The sequence below is a fragment of the Gossypium arboreum genome, chromosome 5 (assembly GCF_025698485.1).
Source record: "Gossypium arboreum isolate Shixiya-1 chromosome 5, ASM2569848v2, whole genome shotgun sequence".
Taxonomy (NCBI): domain Eukaryota; kingdom Viridiplantae; phylum Streptophyta; class Magnoliopsida; order Malvales; family Malvaceae; genus Gossypium; species Gossypium arboreum.
The window spans coordinates 6,808,048-6,835,716 of record NC_069074.1 but is presented as its reverse complement, the minus strand read 5'-3'; the positions used below and the strand labels follow the sequence as shown (position 1 = coordinate 6,835,716).

The following is a 27,669-nucleotide window of genomic DNA, read 5'->3' as shown; positions in this document are numbered from 1 at the left end:
GTTCGATCATTGTAAATAAATTAGTACGATGCATTTATCTCATCCCATATCGATATTTTTGGTTAAAAAGTAATGTGGTCATACAATTGAACCCTGTAGGTATAGACATATTGTTGATTGGACGCCAGCCATGTAAAGGTTAATTTTATTACTTGGCAATCATGATGAATTATAATTTCATTAATATTGTATATTAATTAGCGACCATCATTTTGGAATTTGGAGCAGGAAATTTATGAGCAGGGATGAAAGCCCACTTTGCATGGTTGGTTTCTTGAGGCCTAACGGGTCTAGTTGACTATTTCAGTGAACAAATACTATCGTGGCATTTGTACAAGGGGGAGAGGAGAATGACAGACATCCCGTTTTATGCGCATTACAGCTGTTGTTTAGAACAGAGTAGAATAGATGATGTTCAAATCCAAAAAGAAACTTCGTTGTTGTATGTTTGCACATAAAGTCAAGGTTAATGAGTGAGCCTAAATGGGAACATTTGAATTCATTTCCCAAATTAACGTTTTCCAATTGCTTTCTTTTTTTAAATGTCTCAAGTCTGAAACGGAATTATCTTGGAATAAACGTCTTCTGCATTGTTAGTTAGTGTTTGTTTTATGCAGAAAACCCACGATTTCTCATTTCTCTCTCAGCCTCGGCCATTCATTCTTACATCGTGAATACAAAGGTTCCATTTACGCTAAGGAATTCATTTCTCCTAAATTCCAGCAAAGAAATTTAAATCAACAACATATTAGAAATACCTTAACAAAACAACTTTCCTAAAAGGATAGTAATTTTCGTGTAAATAAACTTCAAAATTTTCATTTTCATCTATCATTCAAAATTGTTTAAAAAAAAAAATAACCAAAAAGTATATATTGTATACAATATTAGGAATGAGATTGAGGTAACAATGTTTAAACTCGTATCAAATGAGCGTTTGACAAAAATTTTGATTATCGCTTCATATAAATTAAGACCATTTCTTTTTTTTAAAAGTAGTGCCCTAATAATTTTTAGGGCAAAATATTTAACTAATCACTCAATTTTTAGGATGCTTGAAATCCTTATAATTTCATGACTGAACTTTTAAAATGTTTTTATTTTAGTCACCAAAGCATTAAATTTTTTAACGCAATTAACAATATATGTCACATTATATTTACAATTTTATTTTTGTCACACAACTTTTAAGTCACCCAAAAAATTCTTTTTTTTTTTAAATTATTGTTTGGGATAAAAGAAGACAATTAAAATGAAAAAATGGTAAAATACATTGAAAAATTTGTCAAATTGCACTTGTTACCTCATTGCCTAAAGTTCTAATTTTTTAATATTGAAATTTTAAATTTCAAACCATAGCAATTAATTAAATAAATTATTAAAAAATCCCTTAATAGTTAGTGTCAATCGATTTGTTATTATCATATCGAAATTAATTAAAATTTTCCAATGCTTTTAACTTAGCATGTTAAATTCAAGATTATATAATTAAAAAAATAAGTTTTGTAGGCAATTATCAAATATAAGTTATTGAGTTGATTTCGTTAAAGATAATTTAAAAATATAAAATAAAATTTAAAAATTTAGAAAGAGATTAAATTAATTAATTTTAATATTACGATAAAAAATTTAACAAACAAGTACAATCTAATAATTTTTATATATTCTTTTAGTTTATACCACTTTTTCACTTCAATTTTTAATTTTTTAAACCACAAACAATATTTAAAAATATATTTTTGAATAATTAAAGTGAAAATAATAAAAATTGAGTCACAAAATCAAAGTATAAACATATATGGCTGTCTACAAGCAGACATGTTTGCTATTTTGTTGGGTGATGCTTCTGGTATTCGCGTGTGCCGAACAGTTGTCTAAGCTTTATTAATCTAATCATGATGTTTTGGATATAAAAAATCCGAAATCCAAGCTGTAATATCAAAGAAATTATGAAACAAAGAAGTTATAAATTCTTACATTTTAAACCAATTTCATATTTGGAAGCACAGATATCATGTGGAGGTACGAAAGCATCATCAATGTCTTCCTTTCAAAGCAACTAGTTTAAGTTTCCTTAATCTGTTTCTCTTTAAGAATCCTAGCCTCCCTCATTCTCTCACACACATACAGAGTATTAAGCTGAGATCAATCTTTACTCTCAACAAAAATAGGTATAGTTTTTTTCTGTTATCTTTTTTTAAAATTCTGCGTAATGTATTATTTGATCATTTAGAACTTCTTGATTCTTCTGCTAAAAAGTGTCATTCAGTTCCATTCTTTTAATGGGTGTTCTTCGAAAGTGGTTATAATGTGGTTTATGGAAGGTTTTAATGGGTAATTGTATTTAAGCTAGCTGAAGTAGTGATGAACAAGTTTTCACTGTTACCATTTTTTTTTATGGTTATATAATAGTGGACTTAAGCTGTCTTTTGGGCCTTGCAAATTATTTGTATATAATTTAAGCATTCCTCATGTTTCCGGTGTGGTTAATGAGGTTTTATGCTTATGATTATTCTAATTTCAGGCAAACGCAATTCACAATGATTCTTTGAAGCTAAATATATAAGAATTCCTTTACCATCTATAATTTGGACTAATGCTTGTTTCTCCATGAGGAATGCTTCGATCCAGGGGCATGAACTAAGTGCTGCTTGGTGTACTTATCTGTGTATGATGGAGTTACTTGCTTCCATCGACTGTTACTTTTGGAGTCCTTCGAGAACTATTTGCTTATGGATGTCTCTGGTGCTTTTGCTCCAATATAGTAAAACAGTAGTATCCAAATCCGACTATTTGATCGGACTTGGAAGCTATGACATTACTGGTCCTGCAGCCGACGTTAACATGATGGGATATGCTAATGCGGAACAAATTGCCTCGGGGATTCACTTCAGGCTGCGAGCTCGCTCATTCATTGTGGCTGAGCCACAGGGGAAACGAGTTGTATTTGTTAACCTTGATGCTTGCATGGCTTCTCAATTAGTGACGATCAAAGTGATTGAGAGATTGAAAGCAAGGTAATTAATTATTATTACTAAATGCTATGCTTGAAAATGTTGGTTTTGTTTATGACATATAAAGGCTAAATCCTGATTGAAGTTTATGCGATTATCTCTTCGAAGCAAGCCATTTGTGCATCAAAGAAGCTGATTTTGTCTATACTGATTGAAATTAAGATTTAGTATTCTTGTACGCCATTTTTCCTTTTGCTGTATCAACATGAGTTTTAGTTATATGACTAGTTTTTTTTTCAGTGTTTTGACTTGTCTATCCTTATAAAACTGCTTCTTATGTGTGCAGATATGGGGAGTTATATACTGAACAGAATGTTGCTATCAGTGGTATTCATACCCATGCCGGTCCAGGAGGTTATCTCCAATATGTAGTGTATCTTGTGACATCTTTAGGATTTGTTCGTCAGTCATTTGATGCCCTGGTAGATGGCATCGAGAAAAGTATCATGCAAGCTCATGAAAATCTTCGACCCGGATCTATTTTTGTGAACAAGGGTAAAGGAACTGGAAATATTGACTTCCTACATTCTTTCCTTATTTTTAGGTGTTTTCCGAAATAATATGAAGGGATAGTCTTCCTTGATTCTTGTTATTTGTTCTCAAAGATTCTGGATTTTCAACAGGAGAACTACTAGATGCTAGTGTAAACCGAAGTCCCAGTGCCTATCTCAATAACCCTGCATCCGAACGGAGAAAACATAAATATGACGTTGATAAAGAAATGACCCTTTTAAAGTTCGTAGACGACCAGTGGGGTCCAGTGGGTAGTTTCAACTGGTTCGCAACTCACGGAACATCGATGAGTCGTACAAACTCACTGATCAGTGGGGATAACAAAGGTGCAGCAGCTAGATTTATGGAAGACTGGTTTGAGAAAAATGGCATCAGAAGTTCAGATACTAATGAATCGGGCTCTGACGGAGTACCTCGAAGAGTCTCTAATATCATCCCCAACATCCATGATGATTGTATGTTTTCTGATTTCTATTTCATGCCTGGGCATTAATGTTAAGTATAAGTAGCTCGAACTCCTTGATGTGCTGGGTCTATATGCAATATTTCTTTCTAATATCTTTTACATGCAGACAATAAGTTACTGGAGCTTGCTGCATCCTTCCGCTCATCTCCTGGTAGCCCAGCAACACAAACTATGAGTGTTGCCAGACGCGTCAGAGGTGCTCTTAGACAGGCTGATAAGCCCAGATTTGTATCTGCATTTTGCCAAACAAATTGTGGTGATGTTAGTCCCAATGTACTCGGAGCATTTTGCACCGACACCGGTCTTCCTTGTGACTTCAATCATAGTACCTGTGGTGGAAAGAATGAGCTGTGCTATGGCCGAGGACCAGGGTACTATACATCTCCCTGCTATGCACTTCTTTCGTAAGTACTAAATACAGTGACTAGGAAAACTAAAAATGTGAAGTGCGCTTCACTTGGCAGCTATCTTGATGAGTTTGAAAGTACTCGTATTATCGGAGAGAGGCAATTCAGAAAAGCCGTGGACTTGTTTGAGAAAGCATCTGAACAGTTAAAAGGAGAGGTTGATTATCGTCACACTTACATAGACTTTTCCCAGCTTGAGGTAACACTTACTAAAGTGGGAGGAGGTTCTGAGGTAGTTAAAACTTGTCCCGCTGCAATGGGATTTGCGTTTGCTGCAGGAACAACTGATGGACCTGGAGCATTTGATTTTAAGCAAGGAGATGACCAGGTGATTTGAGACTCTGCACTCATTATGTGTGCACATTTTATATACCATATCAATGCCTGCTTTTTGTGATTAATGTTGTCGCTATTTTATATCAGGGAAACCCTTTTTGGAGGCTTGTCCGTGACGTACTTAAAACTCCCGATAAGAAACAAGTTGATTGTCAGCATCCAAAGCCCATCTTGCTAGATACTGGTGAAATGAAGCAACCATATGATTGGGCGGTGAGTTCCAACGGTATCTTAGGGGCCATACTAGTCCAGTGGAGTTTTCATAAAGTCCAACTCATTCCGTTACATGAGTTTTACTTAGATACTTGATGAAGTATTTCAATCATTTGAATCCATAGTTTCCTTTGATGGCATGTAGTCTTCTGTTATGCCTAATTGGTCTTAATATTCAGAAAGAACTATCGTTACGATTCCTTTTCTGTTACTCTAAGTTGACTGATGGAATATTTTCCTGTTCTTTATCTTGGCAGCCTTCAGTACTTCCAATCCAGATCCTTCGGATAGGGCAGTTTGTCATTCTCAGTGTACCAGGAGGTAGTAGCTTCTCTCGTTTCTTTTCTTCTGTTTAATGTGAAGGTTTACCTTCTAGAAGTAGATTTCTTTGTTCACTCAATGCAATAATTGGATTGATTCTTACCATTTTTTTTCTTGTTTCAATCAGAATTTACAACAATGTCTGGGAGGCGTCTCCGGAATGCTGTGAAGACAGTGCTTACAAGGAGTGGTAATGGGGAATTTGGTAGTAACACTCATGTTGTTATAGCTGGGTTGACTAATACATATTCACAGTATGTTGCAACTTTAGAAGAGTACCAAGTGCAGAGATACGAGGTCAGTCTCAGATGCACTATACTCGACTATAAATTACCTTTCTCAGTGTGCTGATTGATCATAATAGGCCACTTTCCAATTTCCTTGCTTGAATGAAGAGCTTTAGACTTTTCACTTAGTAAGTCTTCAAAAATTAGAAATAGTAAAACATAATATTAATTGTGCAGTAGCTTGTGCAGCTAGTAAATTGCTATCAAATTCACCTGTACTTTTTCTGTTATGGCTATTTGATCACACTTGCACACCTCTATCCGCGCACATGTGCACGAAGAAAACGTTTCGAGTGGTGTTTGTCCCTTTATTTGGAACTTGTAACCTATTATTTTTTGTCTAGTTTTCTTACAAGATATTTTAATTCTTAGGGTGCCTCCACACTGTATGGTCCACACACACTCAGTGCCTACATTCAGGAATTCCAGAAGCTTGCAACTGCTCTTATCAAAGGTCAACCTGTTGAAGCCGGGATGCCGCCTCCAGATCTCCTACAGAAGCAAATAAGCTTACTCACTCCAGTTATAATGGACTCAACCCCTGCTGGTAAAAACTTCGGGGATGTCAGCTCCGATGTTCCAGCTAACTCAACCTTCAAGAGAGGCAGCACCGTGACCGTTGTTTTCTGGTCAGCTTGCCCCCGGAATGATCTCTTGACGGAAGGTACTTTCGCCCTTGTTGAGATGCTCCAAGGGAAGGATACATGGATTCCAATGTACGATGACGATGATTTCTGCCTTCGCTTTAAATGGTCAAGACCTTCAAAGCTAAGCCCCCGGAGTAAGGCAACAATCGAATGGATAATCCCATCATCTTCCTCACCGGGAGTATACAGAATAAGACATTTCGGTGCTTCAAAAGGGCTTATGGGATCAATTCGGCATTTCACTGGTTCATCAAGTGCTTTTGTAGTGGCATGAGAAAATTAAAGGTCAAAGCCATTTATACATGATATGGCACAGCGTCTTCAAAGTTTAATTATTTTTATGCTATTTATGTAATGAATTGTCTTTAGGTTATAAGTTCAAACACGGTCGAATCCAACAATGTTCCTATAATGCTGCCTCAACTCATTAGCTCAATTGATTTCCAGTGCATAAAAAGTGAAATTTCCTTCAAATCACATGTTATCAATGATTCAATGTATTCATTTTGTATTTTGTGTGGAAAGAACAGTACATGAATCCTGTTGCCTTTATAATATAAGAAATGAAGAAAAATAATAAAGAAATTGCAATCCTATCACATGAAAGAAATGTTATCACCTATCATCGACCTAGTTTATCTTATCTTATCTCAGGGGAAATTGAATGGCCACATAAATCAAAACACATTCTCTAGAGAGTAAGCCAATATCAAGTTAAGACTTGTGGCCACATCATTCATATCACCTTCAATCTTGCGTGCCAAGTAAAACCTGACCTAACCCATCTCAGCCATCTTGTACTGAGATCACGACAGGCAGTTCTGAAGTCTAGCTGATTGTCAGCATATTAAACAATGGAGTAGCCTTTGTAAATGAATTCATGTACCTCAATGCAAATGTCGTTCATCTCTATAATTGTAGCTCCTTGCTGCAAGCGTCTATAAGAAAAAAAAAAAAAAGAAGCCGCAATATCAATCATTCACCTTTTCGGTAAAATTCAAAGAGAGATTTTACAGAGTTTGAACCCTAGACATGATGCACCTTACAAGACTTTTTGAACCTAGACCAATTGCTTATTGAAGTATTTGTGTGTCACGTATCAAATATCTAAACGTGAGTACGAGAGTATAATCTCGAAAGGATATTCCAATGCATATAATATCGACACCCAAGGCTCACTAGGGTCCAACCAACATAATTGAAACAGGGCGTATCGTAGTATTAATAACCATGTTCAATAAAAGTACAAACAATACAGGACAAAGGACATACTTTATCTACAGTGGTGTTTGGCCTGAGAACCGTCTTTGGTTAAACCTTAAACCTTCTTTGGTTACAGGGATATCAACTGCAACTAACCCAAATAGAGTTAAGATTTGCGAAGGTACATGTAAATAAGATCAACCATAAGAACGAAAATAAAGACCAAAGATTATGTTATCTATAAAATCTTATAGAGCAAATAATATATCTCAGTAGTACCAGTATCACCGATGCTAGCAAGATCTTTACAAATCCTTGCAAATTTGGCTGAAGTAATCGTAACAATAGCTTGATAATTCTGCATCTGGGAATCCAAGGTGCTCGCTATCAATATCCATTAGTTTCATCTCAAAATCTGGTATCTTATCTTCTGCTTTAATCCATTATCCCATGCTTAAAAGAAACACACAAAATGTCAGCTCAACTTTATATTGTCAACAAAATTAGCAAGCATCTTTTACTGAAGAAAACTGAACTTTTTTTATGTCATTCTAACTGGGAAAAAAACACGCAGAATCTTCATCTTGATGAAGAGTTAGCAGTAACACTGCCTATTTTATAATCTTCATGCAAACAAACAACTTGTCAATCATCTCAAGTACAGGAAAGAATCCCTAAAACCAAAACCCAACTCAGCTAACAAAATACCCCAGGAAAACGGAAAAAACTCACTTGGGCTCTCGAATATGAAAGTGACTGTATCGCTACCGTCATCAACCTTGATACTGATGGTGTCATCATTACCGGCGCATTTTAGCAGAAGTTTCGTGAAACCAACTAAAAATACGATAATAAAAGTAAATACATCTATAGATAAATAGTATAACTATAGTGAGTAAAGATATAATTTTCTATATATAGCAACCATCACAATTATAATATTTGTAAATTGAAAACATATACTATATTATAAATATTACATATTATTTTTAATTTAATATAATATTATATATAACATATATTTTCATTGTCAAAGATTGTACTAGAACCAATTCAAATAACAAAAGAACTTCCTTAGTTAGCCTGCTAGTTTAGCTTATTTAAACTTTGATGCTTCTTTTAGTATTAAAATTTTTATATAATAATTTCAGATGATAGTTTGCAATTAAAATTATAAGAAAAATCAAGTTGATTTAAATTTGAAAAAAGTAATTGAATTGAGTAATAATCTAACATATATAGAAAGATGATATTTAATGCACTGGGAATGAATAATTCTTATGCATCACAATAAAGTATCATTGAATAAAAAAAATAAAGATTTGTAAATAAATATTAAATTTTTATTTAAACTTGATTAAAAATTAACTATAATTTATTTCCTCCTATATGCTTTTGTTTTATTATATGTTGCATAAGACTCGTGATATTATATCATAATTATATATAGATATTATATAGTTCGCTACTACAATATGTCCAACTTTCTTAGCTTTTATTATCAATCCCTTAACAATATTCTTGGTTCCTTGGCTTCATTCTTGTATATATATATAATATATATATAGTAGTATAAAACAAGAGAGATGAGTTAAGAGAATTGTTTAACCTCTAGAATGTTTCCAACATTGACGAAGAGTGTATTTGGGAGAATGCTAACAGGGAACCAAACACCATCACTACAGTAAAATAAATTTTTAGTAGTATTTTTTTTTAGGTCTATAACGATGCTTTTACAAACGCCGCTAAAAATAATGCCGCTAACATTTTGTAGCCATCGACACTGTTAAATTGGAGAATAATGGTGAGAAAAATGGAACCGGATTAAGAAGTAAAGCTCATCACCAACTCTGGTTGTGGACATGGAGGATAGTATGTCATCCTAATCAATTGCATCTCATCCTCAAAATATTCCATCATTTATTTTTCATCAATTTTCAATGCTTTCGTCATTAAACTCAGAAGTTTCGTTTTAAGTTTTTGCAGTTCCAATATGTAAGATTTCGTGGTATTTCTTCGTGCAACAACAAAAAAAAAAAAATTATCACATAAGCATGGGCGTAGTTAGGGGAGACTGGTAGGGGCCAACCCTTTCTAAATTTTTTTTATTTTAAATTAATAAAAATAAAATTATATTTTAGCTTCCTAGAAATAATAAAAAATTGATTTAACCCTTTAAAAATTATAAAGTAATAGATTATTAAAATGATGAAATTATATATTGACTATTATAAAAATTACAATTTAATTTCAGCCCCTAAAAAAGTTTTCTGCTTCACCCCTGCGTATAAGAAATGGGAAGTTGATAATATTAAAACATCAAACTTAAAATCAAATTAAAAGAGAAGAAAAAGTGTTGAGAACCTCAAGGATGAAGGGAACTCTCGGAAGAGATGAGGCTTTCGTCAGATAATAGGGTTGGTGGTCATATGGAGTGAAAATTTTCTATGGTATATTAAACACAACCTTAGTTTTTGTATTTTAATTTTCGGTAATAGAATATTTTTTTTAACCATGAAATTTTATTATTGATAAAAATTGAAAAAAATATTTTAAAAAAAAAAAAACTATAACATTCTAATTGAAAGGGAGAGACTGTAATCAGCAAAAATTAACACTACATAGACAAGTACCTTTTTCCGCATTGTATTTGGAATCATGCAATAGTACCAACATTGGTAGGAAAGGTTTTTAAGACTACCTAAAAGTTAAGCTATTTGTCTGAGTAGATGAAGGGGATAGAAGAATTTTGTAGTTTTTATCAAAATGAGTCGCACCAAAAAAAAGTTTAGGTTGCAAGCCGATAATCGATAGTGGACATGTCTATCAAGAAGTTGATGTGGGCTTGTTTGTCAGTGTAAGGGAACTTGGTTGAAGGTGGAAACAATGCTTTGCCGTGATTGTCCAATCATTGTGCTTCCCTTTGGCTGCTAGCTTATGGCATTCTTCCTTTTTCACGACATCCCCTACACCCTCCCTCGGCTTTACTTTTGCTACATCATATCTCATCGTAATTTCCCCTTTTTCAAGTGATTTTTCTTTTCAATCTTTTAATCATATCTCATATATCAGCCACACTTTGATCAACTATTCCAGTTTGACCTGAAGATCAACAAGAGATTACTATGAACTTCATTCCTTGAGGATCAAAGAAAAAACCTTTAAATTCGATGACACCAACGCTTAATCCATCTCATCCTGTAAGTTTTGGAACACATTCATTAAACATGAATTTGCACTTATATATATATGCTGTTGCAGACACATTCTTTGCTGAAGAACATAAGATTTTACCCTGCCACTCCGTTCCTACAAACTCTTAATAAATTCTGTTTTAAATATTATTACCTCTGGATATACAGGTTTCATGACTGGCAAGGATTTAATAAAACAAACCTAACAACCAAGGCAAAGATCCGTGGAGTTTAAATCAATTTCTTAAAGAGCAAATACTCTTGTTACATACAGCTGAAAAAAGGACCTAAATAATCCTAACATCAGATCAGTGTAATAACAATCCCCAGAAATTCCTCCGAGTGATGTCCGGTAATAGCAACAGCAAGCTAAACCCGATTCCCCTACTGTAAATCCTAAAACCTATTAAGGCAGACACAACAAGTCTTTTAAGTCCTAGCCACCAGGTAAACCCTAGCCTTCACAACAGAACCATTTCCTAGCTTGAACCCAGGGCTAACTGGGAATCCAACAATCTGACCTGTAGGTACTCGACCACCAGAAATCTTGCCGATACTTTCCATATAGTGTGGATGAAACTCTGCTCCCCGACTTGCTTCGAATTGGCTTGGTGAAGGGTCAAGTGAGAAAGCAAGCAAATGAAGCAACCAAATTGCCTTGGCCAGCCCCAAGAACTCCCCATAAAACTGACTCCTTGGATGAATCCCGGCCATTACTTGGTTGCGCTGCTCCAAGTCCCCGAACAAGGATTCTTCCATCTTGGGATGAACGATGGCAAGGTACTTCTTCGAGCAGAACTTGCCAAAATTGCAGGTAGGCAAGATTCCGAGAAGTTCAACCGGATCCATTGCTTTCATGTCACGGTATTGAGTGAAGCACTCCCGATGGTACTGATCGGGATTAAGTAAGGAAGAAAGGCTGCCATCCATGTAGAAAGTCTCGTGGTCGAATCCTTGAAAAATTTTGCGTGAAACATACGACTCGAGCGCGTACTTGGCATGGTGATTTGCAATAACAGAGGGAGTTATCGTGGTGGTATAAGCGGTGGTATCAGGAGCAGCTGTTGCAGCTTCAATAGATCGGACAGCGGCAGCTATATCCCAGCGAGCCTCGCGCATGAGGGAAAGGAGGAGAGATGTGAAGGACTTTGATGCTTCCTTCACCTGACACATTGTAGCCTCGAACAGCTCCGGTGTTGGTAGTGGCGCTGCTCCAAGTACTGCCACCAGGAACAAGCAAAAAGCTTAAACTCAAGATATTGGTAGATATTTATCTTCTAAACTAAATTACGACTATAAACCACACGAGCATAATCAAATTTTTCTGAGATAAATCATTGATAACCTTAAAATTCCCATAATAACTTGCCAGAAAAACTAATTACTTCCTAGGTTATTTGAATATGAAAGTGGAATAGTTGGTTTGACTATTACTGTCTGACAACGTGGCATGATACCATTGGCCGGTTATAATATTTCCAACTTTATTAGCATATTGTCTAATTTCGACAATTACCAATATTACCCTAAATTTCGTCAATAGAGATACAAATATAGAAGGAAAAACGGCAATCTAATTATTAGTCTAAAAAGGTAATTTCATAGCGAATTACCTTGACTGCAGCTGACTTTCCTCTTGGAAAGACTCCGTCCTTTCTTTCCGCCATTGGAAAGGCAAGTGACAGTGTTGAGCTTTTCTTTCAGGTTCTCGATCTCCACCTCCTTAACCTTCACTTCCCTCTTCAAGTCCTCCACCGCCGCCTCGTATGGCGCCACCACTTCCTTCAGCATAGCCACGTGTCCTTTCCCTCGACCGCCACCACCGCGCGTACCTCTCCTAAACCTTTCCCTCAACACCCCAAGCCTCCTCAGCTCACCCACCACCGCAACGTCAGCCGCCCTCATCCTCTCCGGGTCCCACGGACAATGCGCCTCTTGTAACCTTACGTAAGCCTTCTTCATTTCCGCCACCGCCTCGAAAACCTCCTTCATTAACGTCACCATTTCCTTCGTTTTCTCTCCGTTATTGTTCCAAACTGTCGCTATTCTCCTCGACTTTTCCGCCCCCTTCACCCCATTTTCTTTCTCTTCATCCTCACTCGAATTGTTATACTCGTAGTATTCTTCTTCATCAGGGTCCTCCTCAATAACATCGTCAGTCAGGGCGTCAGCTTCGCCGGATTCTTGCCTACCGGCGGCGAGCGGGTGCAATAAACAAGAAGCTGCAACACGTTGTATCAGATCCGAAAAGTTCGATACTTTGGTCGCCATGTCTCCTTTCTTCTTCGCCTTGACCGCTGCCCCGTTTCTGAAACAAGCAAAAATGAGATGAACAGCGAACTCAGTGAGTGAGAAAAGCTTTGGTGTCTTTTCAAGCAAAGTTGCAAACTTTCTTATTAAATGAGGATGCGCAGGATAAAACGTAACACCACATCAGCTGAAGATAGCAAAAATCAAATACCAAGAAAAGGGAGTTCCTTTTAATGTTATAAAAAGGAGGCAGACCTGGAAAGGTGAGAATTATCAGATCTTAAAGAGAATCTTGACGACGACTGATTCTGAAACGGATCTTTGTTAAACGGAACGGCGTACCAAAAGTCAAGGTCTTTGGCTTCAGTTTCCAGGCTATCCCGGTTCCCTTTCTTCTTCCTGCTACCTCAACAAAACATTCAAGCCATTGTTAAAGCTTTTCACTGCGCACTAGCTTCACACATGCGATTGGCTTAGTTTTGTATTTACCAAAATGCCCTTCGAGACACGTGTATGGTGTAGATATTTTTTGTGATTAGTGTGTGTGCGTGTGTTTTGTATATTATGTTTGTTTCTTTTTTTTCAATGTTTGGCCTATTTGTGTATAGAAGATTAAATGATTAATTGAAGGAGAGGTCCCCCAAAGAAAGAAGAAGAAGAAGAAATCTAAAATTTATTGAGTTTTGGCGTCTTGCAACCTAGAAATTCATCCAAGTTGGAAGAAAATAACAAAATGTTGTTGTAAATTTTCTCTTTGTAGTGCTGGTATCAAAATAGAATTTATTATATGGTGACGTCTTGGACAGTCGGGGTGGACACGAAAATCAAATCACCAATCCTTCATTACAAGACATTAGCCCTGTTTCATTGCTTAAAAACAAAAAAAGGGAGGCAAAAAAGGTCTAAACGCTTGGGGAAGGAACAGTTGACAAGTGAAATTGAAGTTATTGACAAAAACTTATGTTGATGAGAAGTTGTTGATGTGTCTGCAAACTTTGCTTCATATCAAAGTCATGTTTGATTTAGACTAAGGTACCTGATCAACAACAAAATCAGTTCTCACTTTCAATCTACACAACATGATTTGAAATGGGACTGCTCTTCGTCTCTTATTATCTCAGACCCTTTGTCTAGTAGCATTTGGTTTAGTCATCTAAACAATCTATCCATCTTCTTAAAGGCGTTAAATATACAACCGAAAAGAGAGAAATAAAAAAGTTCTTAAATATAGTTTACTTTGGGATCAAGGATTCCCATTTCTCAATATTCATCCTTTAAAATGAGCTTATTCCTTGGAGCAAAACCCCAGCAAACTATTGGTTCCTTGTAATCTTGTACACCTTTCAATTTCCATACCAAAAAGAAAAAATATATATAAGTAATTACCTTGAGAAGTTGGGACGCATGGAACAAAGCAAGCTGCTTGGAAGCATTGTTTCCCACAGTTATACACAGTGAGAGTACTGGTAAAGTCAAAGGCTACTGTAATGGCAAAGAAGATATGTTGAAAAATAGGAGGAGGAGAGTGAAGGGCAGAAAGAGACTCTAGTTCAATGGATACATGAAAGCACTTTGTTTTTAGAAGCTGGGGTATTTAAAGACTTTGAAACAAGCTATAGTTGTAGTGTAATTGAACAACTTAGACCCCAATATGTTCAATAAATTATTATGACACTATTAATATGAATAAAGCAAAACATGTTTAGGCTTGTACGAAGGATGAAAATTCTACTAATAATACTTATTTAAATTTGTTACAATGTAAAACAAAAAAAAAAGTAATTATGGAATTTAAACATTTGGTAAATAATTTTCTTTTGTATTTTAAATATTAATAAATTATGTGATCAATAAAGATAGAAGACAAAAGAAAGATGTTGAACTTCATATGAATCCATCTAGGTAGCATGTATCATGTTTTGTAATTTTGTTTAGTCTCGTCTCAATCAAAGTTTAATTTGGAACATAATTTCTTAATTGATGTAATATGCATGCATCATTCTTTTAGAAATTAACAATGTGAAGACTTTATAATCTTTTAATTAATTATGGAGAAATTTTATAGATGAAAATTATTTTTTGTTTGAATGCTTTACTGGGATTTGTTACTTTCCCCCTGTTTGTTTCTTGAATTCTTGTGCTGTGTGATGGAATCATTTACAACATTATTATTTTAAATGAGACAGTATTTAATTTAATGCATATAGATATTTTGCACTGAATTATTGAAGATCACTTTAAACCCTGTCTCACCACGTTTTCTTCTTCTTCTTCTTTTTAACAATAAAAAGTAAATTGTAGATGTTAAAATTTTGAAATTTTTTTTTTAGTAAAAAGACATTTCATTAATAAGATTACAAAACGAAAAATGACATAACAGAGATGGATGAATTGGCCTCAAGTCGATAGATTTACATCCAATCTTTGCAGTAGCCATAATCGCCTGATTGGCATTGAAAAGCGACATAAGAGCAGTAGGGGGAGAGCTCCACTCCCGAAACCGAGAATACGAAGGCGCAATTTGAGCAAGATGATGAGCCACTTTGTTTGCTTCGTGACCAACCCATTGAAACCGCACATTCCAGAAATTAATAAACCCAACTCAGAGCCATTGACACCATTGATCACCAGCAAGCTGTCGTATTCAATAATAACAGAATCAAACTCCTTCCGCCCCAGCCAACATAAAGCTTCCCTCACAAACAGGATAATTTATTAAATAAATCAATTGAATAAAATTTAAAATTATGACTTTCCTTCATTTATGAAATCAAGTAATCAATATCTATTCATCAATAATTGTAAACTGACACTCTTCTAAAACACAATTCTCACATAGATTATATAAATTATTAATTAAGAATAGTTAAGTTTGAAAGAATTAATATTTTTTAATATTTTTAACTATAATTTGGGTTTGTCATTAGTATCTCTTTTAACAATGTCATTTTTAATATACTGAACATGCATTCTTTTCTTAATAAATTTTATCCCTACCTTCAACACTTAGTAGTAGATTGAAATCATAATGACCTTAAAATTATTAAACTATAATTGGAATTATAAATAATAAAAAACAAAATATGGGTGAAAGTTTTCTATTAAAACACATTTCAATAAACACAACAAATCGGCATTTCTAGACATACTTGCAATTCAGAAAGTGATTAAGAGTTAACCCATACAGATCAATTTTATTGGGCAAAAAGAGAGAGGAAAAGAAGATATTTTTAGAAACGGGGCTTTGATATTTTTCTCCTTTGGAGAGAAAGCCTAAGTGAGTTCCTACCTACACATTATTATTTTCTTCTAACCAATATAATTAGGTTATGCCTAGTTGATAACTATATGTATCTTTTACGTGCATGCATCTAGATCATTAGTACTAAAGAAGCTAGCTGGCCAATCTTTATTATATTGCTTGGCTTATTTTGGCTAATTCTTCATTACATTGGCGGGAGTGTTTGGAAGTCACTTGTAAATCAAGGACCATAGCCTATATTAATATAACTTACCTTACCCCACATTAGAATTAATTTTTCCTCCAGTAGTAGAGTAGATATGAGTTAATATTGGATAGGAATTTATTTAAAGCCAAATAATCAAATACTGCTATTCATTCTAAACCAGGCGAACTGTGTGGCTCAACTCAAGAGCTGGCCTATGGCCGCTATAACATTGCAAGGTGAAATTTGGTCTATCTATAACAATTAACAATGGAGGTAGAGTGTGACAGCCCTAATTTGGCCCTAGTCGAAAAGTGGTTTCGGGATCACAAAATCGAGTCACAGAAATAATTAAATGTTATACTCTGTGTTTATTATATGTGAATGTGCATGTGTGAAAATTTCATGCTTTGATTTTGTCATTTGAGAGTAAAATTATGAAATAGGACCTATGTGAAAATTTCTGAAAATACTATAGGCCAAATTGTAGTGGGCAAATAATTTGTAGTGTAAAATGGGAAGATTTGCATGTCAAACTCCCCATTTTATGTGTAGTGGCCGGCCATGATGTTGGTGGGAAGCAACATGTGCATTAGATAATAATAATTTAAGACATGAAGTTATGGTACTAATTGATATGTGTCATTTTATGTCATAAAATAAAGACTAAAAATAACAAAATGATGGAAGGGAAAAGTTTGTCCATCCTTGTTCATGGTAGTCGAAAATAGAAGAGAAAGGAGAGGAAAAGAGCTCTTGAATGTTCAGTCACTTGGGGAAGAAAATCTAAGGTGAGTTCATGGTGCTTTGCTTCTATTTTGATGTTCATGGATTTTTCTTGTTTCTACCTTAACCCATGAAGCATATTTTTGATTTTTGGTTGTATTGCGAGCATTTGGTCATGAATGGAAATGAGAGAAATGGTTGTTGTTTCATGTTCTTTTGATAAAAAAATGGAGAATAGATGAAGTTGAGCCAAGCAAATGAGCATGCATGTGCCTTAGATGCTAAAGGGGGAAAATCGGCTAACATGTTGTGTGTATTATGGTCGAATGTGAACTTGGATAATATTGAGTAATGTTGTGCTTTAAAATGATGAAAGGAAGATTATGCTTAAGTGAAGTTATAGGTATGTGATGATTGATTTGTGATATGCATGTTTAAATAACATGCATGCAAGGTATGTGTGCAAGAGTGAATTGGTAATAAATCTGCTTGAGACAGCAGCAGTAACGTGATTTTGGAAAATCACCATAAATTGTGGGAGATGATTTAGAAGCTGAATAAATTATGTAATTAAAGCTTAATGAGTCTAGTTTCTTATAAAAGAAACAGTGTAAGCAAAAGAATTGCCGATGATGAGATATTTGAAGTGAAGTGGGACAGGGTCAGAATGACTTCTAGATCCTCTGTTCTGTTTTTATAAAATCATTATAAATTGTACAAAAATGGTTATAAGATGAAGTTTATATGCTTAGACTCCTTAATGAGTCTAGTTTCAAATGAAATAAACGAGAACATATTTTGAATTCTGTACAATGAGAAATTTGATTCGTAGTGAAGAGTGGTCAGATTAGTCAAGCAGTGAAATAAGGGAAACTTTAAGAAAAATCTGGTATTTATTGGCCAAACCAAAAATCCTGAAAATTTTATGGGTAAAATATATATGGGTCTATTTTCATAGAAAATTAACGGCACTTGATTTGGAGTTTCGTAGCTCCAGTTATAAATGATTTAGAGACTGTTGCTCAGGAAGACAGCTTGCAGTGAAATTATGATTATGTGGTAAACATTGACAAAAATTTGTTAATGAGTTGCTTATTGATTTCTTATAAGCTTACTATGATCAATAGGTGTGAAAGTTGAATATATATATATTATATTTTGAAAGTGATGCTTGAATAGTCGAATAATGACTAATTTAAAATCTTTAAATTTTAAGCTCAAGAGCATAGAGGGGCAAATTCGGATAAGAGAAAAGAGAAAGTAATCGAATAGCCATTGTAATCGTTCGGCAATATTCGACGTAAGTTCTTAAGTGTTTAAGCTTGATTCCTTTTTATATGCCCAAGAGTTAAATTAATATGGTAAAGGGAATGTAAATTTTATTTAGTTAATGTGCCGAATATGTAATGATTTAAGGCTATAAGCCGATTATGGCTATTATGCTTAAGTTGAATTGGATTTGGAAATTTGATGCACTAAATGAGTGTTACAATGAATAAACTATGCCATATATGTGCTGGTGGAAATATCACGATTTGTGATTATTAAATACTTAAAGGAAACCATGATGTGTATAAAATTATTATTATTAGTCCTTTGTGGTAGCCGAATATGGCTTGGCACTAAAGTGATTAAATGTGAATTTCGATGAGGTAAACCATTAAAAGTGTGGTGCTATAAGACTATGGGCTAATACGATATGTGGATTCGTTCCGTAAAGTAAATTATTCAGGTATGCGATATGTACTTAGGCATGTTAAATCGATTGGAATTGAATCATGAATGTGAATTGAGAAGCATAGGTAAAAATGCCTATGACATATATGTGAGTAAGGGTAAAACCATCGTAAATTATCGATAAGGATGGGCTATGTGCGGAACCATCTTATAATTGCTAATTTGAAAGGTTGTGTGTAATCGCTGAGCAATATGTATATATATTAGATGAATCGTGACCTTTTGGTTCTACTTGAACTAAGTTGCGCGATAAATAATTTATGCATATGACTTATAGTCGAATGGTCACTATGGGTTAAGTTTGAATGGTGAAATGGAAATGTGATATGTTGAATGAGATGTGTTAATATATGATTAAATATGCATGATATTTGATGTGTATCCGGCTTAAAGACCCGCAGTTTCGGTTGGTAAAATATCCGGTTAAATCCCGCAGCTTCGTGCGGTAATGTATATTCGCCTTCGTGTTTCAGCGAAGCTTCGTCGGTGATGTGTATTCGCCTTCGTGCCTCAGCGTGCTTCGTCTACGTGATGTGTATTCGCCTTCGTGCCTAGCAAGCGTAATGCTAAGCAAAATGATATGTCATGTGAATTCGTGTTCCTTGTAAGATAAGGGTTTAGCGAATGTTAAAGATGAAATGATAGTGTATTGTATCATGCTTATATGGCCTAATGGCAAGTATAACATGTTGGTAAATATGCAATATGCTTTTATAATCGAATGATAAGTTTGAAATGAATGTGAGTGAAATGTTATGCATAAGCTATCAAATGTTAAGTGTGAAAATGAGATGAAAGAAAAGTGTTTGAGATGTATAATTATATACGTTCGAATGATGTTAGTACTCAATTGATATGAATATGTTATATGGAACTTGTTGATTTGATTATTCGGGCCTTTGAGCTTAGCAAACTATAATATCGGTAAGATACTATTCTAAGCTTCGAGCCTAGCAGCTATAAAGCCGGTGAAATGATATCGGCCTCGAGCCTAGTAGGCGAAATGCCGGTGATTTGAGAAAAGCCTATGACTAAGGTACCTCGTGCTAGATTGTCAAATGAATACATTTAATACGTAAAGTGGGCCAGGTACGCAGTATGTACTCAGATGTGAGTTTGATTTGAAGTGAATCATAAGTGAGTAATGTGATACGACGTGAATAAATGTTAAAACTATACCTATGATCATGATACACCGGTCGTCGGTGTGAAAGTATGTGAGGGTATTTGATTTAAATATGTTATATGAATTCAGATTAAGTGTGATAAGAATGCTGAACGTGCATTATGTGCTTGTGTATATTCGGCCAAATGGCAATATCCCTAGAATTTGGCCTCTTAAGAAATTAAATAATCGAAATATAATTGCGTTTATTTGTTTGCATTGCTTAAGACTTACTAAGCTCATGAAAGCTTACTCCGTTGTTACATTTCTCTGTTTTATAGATTGTTGACTTTAGTTACCTGCTCGGGTTAGAGTTCGCCGGAGATATTATCACACTGTCGAGCTCACATTATCGGTGTAAGTAAATCCTAGTATTTCGAGTCTATGGCATGTATAGGGTTTTAATGTTTTGGACCTCGTAAGCTCATATATGGGATAGATTGCATGTGAAAAGAAAAGTTTTAAATTGATTGAAATTTTTCAGCACGGTTTTTGTGTGATTGACTGAGTTTAAGTCAAGTAACACCTCGAACCCTGTTCCGGTGAGGGATACGGGCGAGGGGTGTTACATAGAGTCTGGAAAGAGGGTTGTTTTTTTTTTCTTGGGGCAAAAAAGAATTATTGTTTCTTGTGTTTGTACAAGTGTCCGTTCTAGAAATCAACTTGTCGATCGACCCAACATTGATTGAGCGAATCCCTGTTAGCAGGAAATAGGACAAAAGGAAGACACAGAAACCTTTGCTACCTTTCATCAAAATGCTATATCTAAGTATGTATGTATCTATTGATCGATATAGGAGTATGTATCTATCGATCGATATAGGAGCGAGTAAAGATATGGATGCATGGTTGGTCGGGGGGAAGATCACGACCTAGACGTGGCTGCCTATATATATATATATAGTAGAGATAATGTATACAAAACAACTTTGATGCTTGTTGTCGTGGTCATCATCATCATCATCATACATATATATATATGGATGAAACCTAGTTTTACGCACATGATACAAAGGATTTAAGATGGTAGCTACGGGCAGTCATTTTCCACTTGGCTTATTAGCCTGAAATTGAATTTTTGAATCATGAGAGCTAGGAAATTAGAATCTATATGCTTGGAAAATTAGTAGCCTATTGACTCCATATATTTTGATAGACAATTGCTAGCCTATGGCTTCGTGAATTACTCCAACTTTTCATCCACTTGTTCTTCCTTGTTTTTGGGAACTCTATGGGTGGGTTGAAATTTCTCTCTCTTTTTCTTTTAAAGAAAAACAGCTACAAAATTGTTTACTTAGTACCTATTGCAATTACATGGGTGTAAAGGCGGTACTAGTAAACAATGGATGAAAAAGGATGGCGCCTGTGGTATATTGTTGTCGGCCGAAATTGCAATAGGTAGTGTTGGTTAAGGTATTGTCTATTTCGACATCAATAGTTTCAGACAAGTGCGGATCCAGTTGACAAGTTGACCTCAAGTCTAGAGTATTCTTCTTAACTTGCGTCCGCATTTTAATGTTTGGAATGAAGTTGGAAAACATGAGCTTAAGCAAAAACAGGGGGAAAAAGCAAAGAAAGAAAATGGCATATCGGTACTGAAATGAAAAAACAAAACAAAGTTTTCCATCTATTTAAATTCTAACTTTAAAAAATTTAAGAATAATGTCGTTACAAAAAATTGAAAATGGATAAAAGTTATAATTTAGATCTGCGTTTGCCGGGAGTCGAACCCGGGTCTATTGCTTGGAAGGCAATTATCCTAACCGTTGGACTACAAACGCCCCATGACATAGCGCAATTACTTTTATTAATATATTTACAAAAACAAAAAGTTACTTCATCTGTTAAGATTCTGTCATCCTCTGTTATCTATCGTTCGGCCATCATATCCTTTACACGATAGGAAAGTTACGACACTAGATCGGTCGCTTCTGACTCAGGTTCAAAGGAAATGGAAAAAAGAACAAGAAATTGCTTCAGAGCTCAGACGAACAACTTGCGGTCACGATCGACTTCAAACTGTATTGGATACAGACCGAATACACAGAAAATAGCATTTCTAACAATACACAAAGATTGTGTATAATATCCAGATATGGTTAGTTTATCACGTGCGTAGTGAAATCAAGAACCATTGGCTCATCATCTTTTTGTTCTGCAGAAGACAATTTTGAAATGTGAAACCATTTTTTACCTTTCTCCTTTCATGTTATTATGTAAAACCTGAATAGTTAGAACAGTAGGAACTAGGGCACGCGGCCTTCCTCTATGTTCCAGATTTCCTTAGCTTACTGAGCGATAGTTCGTTCGCTGTTGAACTTGTCACAACTAGCCGTGCTAGGTTAGGGTAGACATCTTTAGTCTTGTTGCTTTACATTTCCATTTTCAGAAAATTATATCCATTTACCCCTTTGCTAAAATAATAATGTCTTCAAAGTTCCACAAAAATTATATAACAGGTTGCAGGGGCAAATAAAGGTAAAAAGGAGATAAATAGACGTACACCCGTGCCCAATAAAAGATCTCAAAATGTTGATTGAATAGTGAAAATAATTAATTTACCTTCAAATAACTATTGACTTCCACTTATCTTTATAGGCCTTGAATGATCCAAGTTGACAAGCAAATCGTAGTAACTTTCACACATCCAGCTTACATTCAATTGGTTAAGAGTTTCATAAACAAAACTATCCAATTGCATGAACAAAGATCAGTGTAAAAAGGGAAAACGAATATGAACAGAGTGATTTCATTTCTGCAACAATTATCACTATACTAACAATATGAAGATACTGTTCCATCCTTTTTACCCCATTGCTACATTATTGGAAAAAGTATGGCAATGCTAAGCTCAAGAAAGATGAGTATATGATGTGGGGGGTTTTCTTTATCTATAGAAAGAGACATTCATACACGTTTTTACAACATCATATCCTACTTATAACAAATCTAGGCGTCCATTACAGTACAGTTCCACTAACAGAGTTTGAGTTTCTTAGCTTACTTCTTCCAGATTTGCTTCTCCTATAACTCCTCAATGGAGTCAAGTAGAACCGCAGTAATCCATGATCGAGGTTATTGGGAGAATACCTGACACTCCTATTCTGCTGCAACATAGAATTATCCCTTCTCTTTTCACCATCACCTTTGGAGTTACACTCGGGCATACTTGTTCCATAAAAAGATGATCCATCCACTGAATTCCGAGCACTAACACTATAGCTCTTCATAAGCTTCTGGCTCACAACACTCCCATATGAACCTCCATTGGCAACCTTTCTTAACTTTTTCAAGGACTCGGCTAGTGTCCCATGATCAGCCACATTCCCTCCTACAACTTTACCTTCATCTCCATTAGCCAAGCCCCTTAATTTTTGCAATGACTCCGCTAGTGTCCCTACACTCACATCTCCTCTAATGCCTCTATCTTCATCCCCATTGGCCACCCTAGTAAGTTTCTGAAATGACTCTGCCAGCCTCCCGTCACCTACATATCCTCCAGCAGTCTTCTCTTCATCTCCGAATTCACTCTGTTTTCGCCTCTGTATCAAACCCCACATCCTCCAAACGTTTTTCCACCCCTTTGCCTTCTTCAAAGTAAACCCTTTTTTACCAACCCCGGAAGCAACAAACTCAACACCCTTAGATCCAGATTCCACATTCGAATACCAATTGGAATCCCTTAATTCTTTCTCGGTAACCAACAGCTTCGCCCCGTGAAACAACCCAACAGCCCCGGGAGACACTTCAGCGTTCGCTTCCCCCATAGAAATCTTCCTACTCGAACTGGACCGATCGAAACTCTTCCTCCTTGTAGTCAATGAATCGGCATAACAATCTCTCGTTTGATCTGACCCACCGGGGCTAATCTTTTCTTCCTCTTTTACAGCACTCAATCTCTCTTCCCCAACATTTGCTTCCTCGTTAGCCTTTGGCTTCTGTTTCCCAATCAAACAACCGTCCCAAGAAGCCCTTGGCTCTTCAAAGGAATACCTCGCATCATCAACTGATAATCTAGGATCAGTATCACAAGATCTTCTTCCAAACAACCCATATTCTCCGATCTCCGACTGAGTCTCTCTTAACCCCTTTTTGTTTGCCTTCTCAAGAACCGAAGCCTCATTTTTCTCCTTCCTTTTGCTTTGTTTTTTCCGCCATTGCCTCAATCTCTTGCTAAATACTGAAGCAGCTTCCCATAAAGATCTCCCTGAAGCTTTTTTGCTGCCCCATTCGAGATCTATGAATTCTTTCATGGTTTTCAATTCTCCTTCCTCTTCTTCTTCTTCTTCAAAACCTTGAACAGCTTCAACTTTTGAAGGAGGGTGATTGAGATTGAGGGTTGTTATTTTGTCATCGATGGCGAAAAGGTCATATAGTGAACTGTGAGCCCTTACGTCGCAAGATTTACGGCGGGGCTCTGAGGCGGCAGAGGCGGAGGATGGGGCAGGACCACCGGAGCAAGACTTAGAGCGGCGGAGCTGGGAGGTTGAAGGAGTGGGACAGTTGTCCTGGATGCCCGCTAGACGTTCCCGAAGACATGATGCACAGAACCCAGTAATGGGTGCGGTAGTCGGGTGGCGGTGACAGGTGGAGAGACGACGACTCTGACGGTGGTGCTGTTGAGGCTGGGGTTGCGAAGTCATGGCCTAAGGAGAAGCGATGAGCTCATGTTCAGAGAAACTAATAAGAGATTTAACGTATTTCTAACCTACACCGAAGATAATGTAGGAGAAATTAAAAACGAAATAACCTAAAGAAGTAATGCAAAACCCTGGTTAAACCCTTTATATTTTGGGTTTTAATGTTGATACCTTCCATTACCATTACCATCACCATCTGTCTTAGAAATCAGAAATCAATATTGGCCTTGATTCTAACCTATCAATTTTATTAGCTAAACAAATGGTATTAATTGCATCATTTTTTATTCAATTTAAAAAGATACTATGTATAATAAAAGTCAAGCAAGTCAGAGGATCCTAAATCCTCTCTCACCTCTTCTTTGTGTTTTTTGAAACCATCAGATTCGATCTTCGTGTTTTTGAAAAAAGAAATAACTCCTAACACTTCAATACGTGTCACCTCGACTGGAATGAATTATTTTGGCAGTTCTATTAAATATTTTCTTTTTCTTTTTCACAAAAATCTAACTATTATTAATATTTGTTTCTTGTGTAGATTTAAACCTGGGAATTAAAAATATAATTATAACACTGTAATTTCAGGACCAATATATTTTGTATTAAAATTGAAAGGGTGGAACATTTCATATTTGGGAGATTCGTTTTGTTGTACAAGTAGGAACTTGGGATGCTTTGAGAAAAGAGTCCAAAAACTGCATTGGGTTTTGGTTTGCCCAAAGATGCTTCCACATTACCACTTCTTCTTGTCCCTTTTAAAATTCGCAATTCACCTCTTCCCACGCACTTCATTACCTTTCCATTCTCATGCGCTTTAAACACCCAAGGTTCCTGCTTTAAAATATTTTTTGGGAAATTTTATTATAAAATAAGAGTTAATTATGTTTACTCATTATACACAATTTCATTAAGGAAAGAGTAATACAATACCACAAGACTCGAACACAAAGTTGAGAGAAACAAAGCCACATCCGGCTTAGTGAAACAGAAAAGAAAATGGTCACAAACGACCAGCCATAACTTAACCTTTGCCCAAACAATCCAAACCAACGTTGCTCGTAATAGAGTTAAGAAATCTTAAAATCAAGGTGAAATTGTTAATTTGTGATTACCAATTTCAACAAAATTAAAACTAAATGTTAAACTTGAATTTTTTAAATGAAAGGACAGTAATTATATTATTTAAAGGATTTAATAAGTTAGAATTTCTCATTAACCGAACCCAAATTCAATTGAATAATAATAATATTTTATTTTTATTAAATAAAAATTATTATCTAAATATTTTTTCATTTTAAATATGTAATATTTTAAAAAATACACTTGATGATATTCAAATTCAAAACACCAAAATTTTAATATTTTAATGTTATCAGTCTCAATTATTTTTAATATTAATTTTTCATAAATATATTAATTAAATATTTTTTCTAATGATATCGTATTAAATATTTTTAATTAATTAGTTTTAAGGTAGTTTCTAATCATCATATTAAATTTTTTTTATGAAATTAGGTTTGCTTTTGGATCATTGAATTTAAAATCAGATTCAGTTAAGTTGAAAAAATCCTTAATTTCATTAAATTATATTTTTAAAATTTCATGACAAATTAGGTTAAGTTTTTCTTTGTCAAGTAAGTCTATGGAAAAACATCCCTAACAAGTACTTTAGACTTATTCTCCTGTTAGCTTAATTCATTAATGATGTAATTTAGTAAATTAAAAGAATTGTTGAAAAGGAATTAGATTCATAAATATTATTTGAGATTGCTTATGCTTAAAACTTATACATTTTAATTAGTGCTAATATTGAACTAGTCCTTGGTTCCCCAAAAAAAAAAAAAAAAAACACTTTTTTTGCCGTTTGAACGGTTTGACCTCTTGCGGTTTTCAGATATTGACCATCTAAGCTAGGGACCCAAGAAAATCGAACATGGAAGAAGCCAAAGAATTCCTCCAACTAAACAAGGAAGAAGCAGAGAGCGTTTCCCGACTCACTATCCACCCTCATCGACTCGGCTTCCAGTGCAGCTTCTACGAAGATTTCGCCTTGCGTGGCATCCGTGTCGATTCGGTCCAGCCTGGCTTCGTTTCCTGCACTTTCAGAGTCCCTCCTCGCCTCACTGTAAGCTATCCACAAACCCTATCCCAAATTCCACAAATTTAGAATTATATTATATTTGGATTCATTTTTATTTTCGGCAATCAAATTAAACTTTGGCAGGATAAAAGTGGGAACTTAGCAACAGGTGCTGTTGCAAATCTTGTCGATGAAGTCGGAGGGGCTATTGTTCATGTCGAAGGTCTTACTATGAATGTTTCAGTCGATATGTCCATCTCGTTCCTCGGAACTGCTAAGCTCAATGTAAGAATATCTGTCTTTTTTCCTTTTTAAAGAGGCAACAATCTTAGGGATAGAGATTCGATCTCCAACGTGTTGGTCTCACTTTAATGCATGAATTAGTTGAGCTAATCTTTAGGTTCGACTATCTTTGTCCTTTATTGTAGAGAGTTGCTTTGAATTTAGTATCAATTATTTCCATTAATGCTTTATCACTTCTTACAATGCAATAGATTTGTTACTTTGTCTTGTTTTTTGGATTGATACCATATCTCAGTTCCTGTAATCCCACTGAATGCTGATATTGGATAATTAGTTCAATTTGTACAAGGTTATGATCCTTTTGCAGACAGTGAAGGACCATAGACATGCTTACTGGCTGTTAGAGAATTTAATTATAGGTATTTCTAATACGACTCTGAATCTGACCTCTAAGAGGTGATTTGCAGGATGAATTACAGATTACTTCAAAGGTTTTAGGACGAAGAGGAAGTTATTCAGGTACAATTGTTCTTGTCAGAAACAAAGTGACAGGGGAGTTAATAGCTGAAGGTCGCCATTCATTGTTTGATAAACATGGTAGCAAACTCTAGTTTCATTCCTAGTTTGTGTAAGAAAATCCAAGGTACTGGTCTTCTGGTACTGCTATGTACTGAACTGCTTTCTTGCATGTACATCGTGTGATTTTGGACCTAATAAAGATTCTAGTGTGGCCAATTTTTGCTCGAGTTTGTAGAACTGTGCCATTATTGTTCTTTCTCAT

General features: G+C 35.3%; 4 protein-coding genes, 1 long non-coding RNA gene and 1 other non-coding gene across 9 annotated transcripts; 2 read left to right on the top strand and 4 right to left on the bottom strand.

Moving 5' to 3' along the window:
• The first annotated feature begins 1,818 nt into the window (after positions 1-1,818).
• Positions 1,819-6,731, top strand: LOC108489231 (neutral ceramidase 1-like). 2 transcript variants are annotated; one of them, XM_053028891.1, is made up of 10 exons: positions 1,819-2,171; positions 2,632-3,017; positions 3,301-3,509; positions 3,638-3,982; positions 4,100-4,364; positions 4,458-4,728; positions 4,824-4,949; positions 5,207-5,270; positions 5,398-5,567; positions 5,930-6,731. In XM_053028891.1, the coding sequence occupies exons 2-10, from the start codon at positions 2,671-2,673 to the stop codon at positions 6,476-6,478; spliced, it is 2,346 nt and encodes a 781-aa protein (XP_052884851.1). In that variant the 5' UTR covers positions 1,819-2,171; positions 2,632-2,670; the 3' UTR covers positions 6,479-6,731. The 2 variants fall into 2 exon arrangements, with proteins under 2 accessions (XP_052884851.1, XP_017649099.1); XM_017793610.2 differs by having other exon boundaries at positions 1,825-2,171; positions 2,525-3,017.
• On the bottom strand, positions 6,381-7,640 carry LOC108489233 (uncharacterized). The gene is made up of 2 exons (XR_001871929.2): positions 7,477-7,640; positions 6,381-7,142 (listed from the first exon to the last, which is right to left on the bottom strand). It is a non-coding gene; the product is annotated as an uncharacterized LOC108489233 (long non-coding RNA).
• A 3,148-nt stretch (positions 7,641-10,788) lies between these two features.
• LOC108489645 (protein GRAVITROPIC IN THE LIGHT 1) lies at positions 10,789-13,424 on the bottom strand. 2 transcript variants are annotated; one of them, XM_053028247.1, is made up of 3 exons: positions 13,063-13,424; positions 12,215-12,909; positions 10,789-11,821 (listed from the first exon to the last, which is right to left on the bottom strand). In XM_053028247.1, exons 2-3 carry the CDS (start codon positions 12,870-12,872, stop codon positions 11,031-11,033), a joined length of 1,449 nt encoding a protein of 482 aa, XP_052884207.1. In that variant the 5' UTR covers positions 12,873-12,909; positions 13,063-13,424; the 3' UTR covers positions 10,789-11,030. The 2 variants fall into 2 exon arrangements, with proteins under 2 accessions (XP_052884207.1, XP_017649810.2); XM_017794321.2 differs by having other exon boundaries at positions 13,107-13,421.
• Positions 13,425-21,634: 8,210 nt separating this feature from the next.
• Positions 21,635-21,706, bottom strand: TRNAG-UCC (transfer RNA glycine (anticodon UCC)). The gene has a single exon. It is a non-coding gene; the product is annotated as a tRNA-Gly (tRNA).
• A 966-nt stretch (positions 21,707-22,672) lies between these two features.
• Positions 22,673-25,013, bottom strand: LOC108487314 (protein OCTOPUS). Of its 2 annotated transcripts, none has more exons than XM_053027820.1 (2): positions 24,921-25,013; positions 22,673-24,571 (listed from the first exon to the last, which is right to left on the bottom strand). In XM_053027820.1, the coding sequence occupies exon 2, from the start codon at positions 24,566-24,568 to the stop codon at positions 22,886-22,888; it is 1,683 nt and encodes a 560-aa protein (XP_052883780.1). In that variant the 5' UTR covers positions 24,569-24,571; positions 24,921-25,013; the 3' UTR covers positions 22,673-22,885. The 2 variants fall into 2 exon arrangements, with proteins under 2 accessions (XP_052883780.1, XP_052883781.1); XM_053027821.1 differs by lacking the exon at positions 24,921-25,013 and adding an exon at positions 24,737-24,860.
• Positions 25,014-26,359: 1,346 nt separating this feature from the next.
• Positions 26,360-27,623, top strand: LOC108487594 (uncharacterized). The gene is made up of 3 exons (XM_017791967.2): positions 26,360-26,690; positions 26,790-26,930; positions 27,356-27,623. Exons 1-3 carry the CDS (start codon positions 26,499-26,501, stop codon positions 27,497-27,499), a joined length of 477 nt encoding a protein of 158 aa, XP_017647456.1. The 5' UTR covers positions 26,360-26,498; the 3' UTR covers positions 27,500-27,623.
• Positions 27,624-27,669: the final 46 nt, after the last annotated feature.

Bases quoted from the DNA above. Each gene is read 5' to 3' on its own strand.
- LOC108489645 (XM_053028247.1), bottom strand. From the start codon at position 12,872: ATGGCGACCAAAGTATCGAACTTTTCGGATCTGATACAACGTGTTGCA. The intron at 11,822-12,214 runs GTAATTCGCTAT...TCCTGGTGGCAG, and splicing joins GAAAGTCAGCTGCAGTCAAG to TACTTGGAGCAGCGCCACTA.
- LOC108487314 (XM_053027820.1), bottom strand. From the start codon at position 24,568: ATGACTTCGCAACCCCAGCCTCAACAGCACCACCGTCAGAGTCGTCGT.
- LOC108487594 (XM_017791967.2), top strand. From the start codon at position 26,499: ATGGAAGAAGCCAAAGAATTCCTCCAACTAAACAAGGAAGAAGCAGAG. The intron at 26,691-26,789 runs GTAAGCTATCCA...AAACTTTGGCAG, and splicing joins GAGTCCCTCCTCGCCTCACT to GATAAAAGTGGGAACTTAGC. The intron at 26,931-27,355 runs GTAAGAATATCT...GGTGATTTGCAG, and splicing joins TCGGAACTGCTAAGCTCAAT to GATGAATTACAGATTACTTC.
- LOC108489231 (XM_017793610.2), top strand. From the start codon at position 2,611: ATGAGGAATGCTTCGATCCAGGGGCATGAACTAAGTGCTGCTTGGTGT. The intron at 4,365-4,457 runs GTACTATACATC...TTCACTTGGCAG, and splicing joins TGCTATGGCCGAGGACCAGG to CTATCTTGATGAGTTTGAAA. The intron at 5,271-5,397 runs GTAGTAGCTTCT...TGTTTCAATCAG, and splicing joins CATTCTCAGTGTACCAGGAG to AATTTACAACAATGTCTGGG.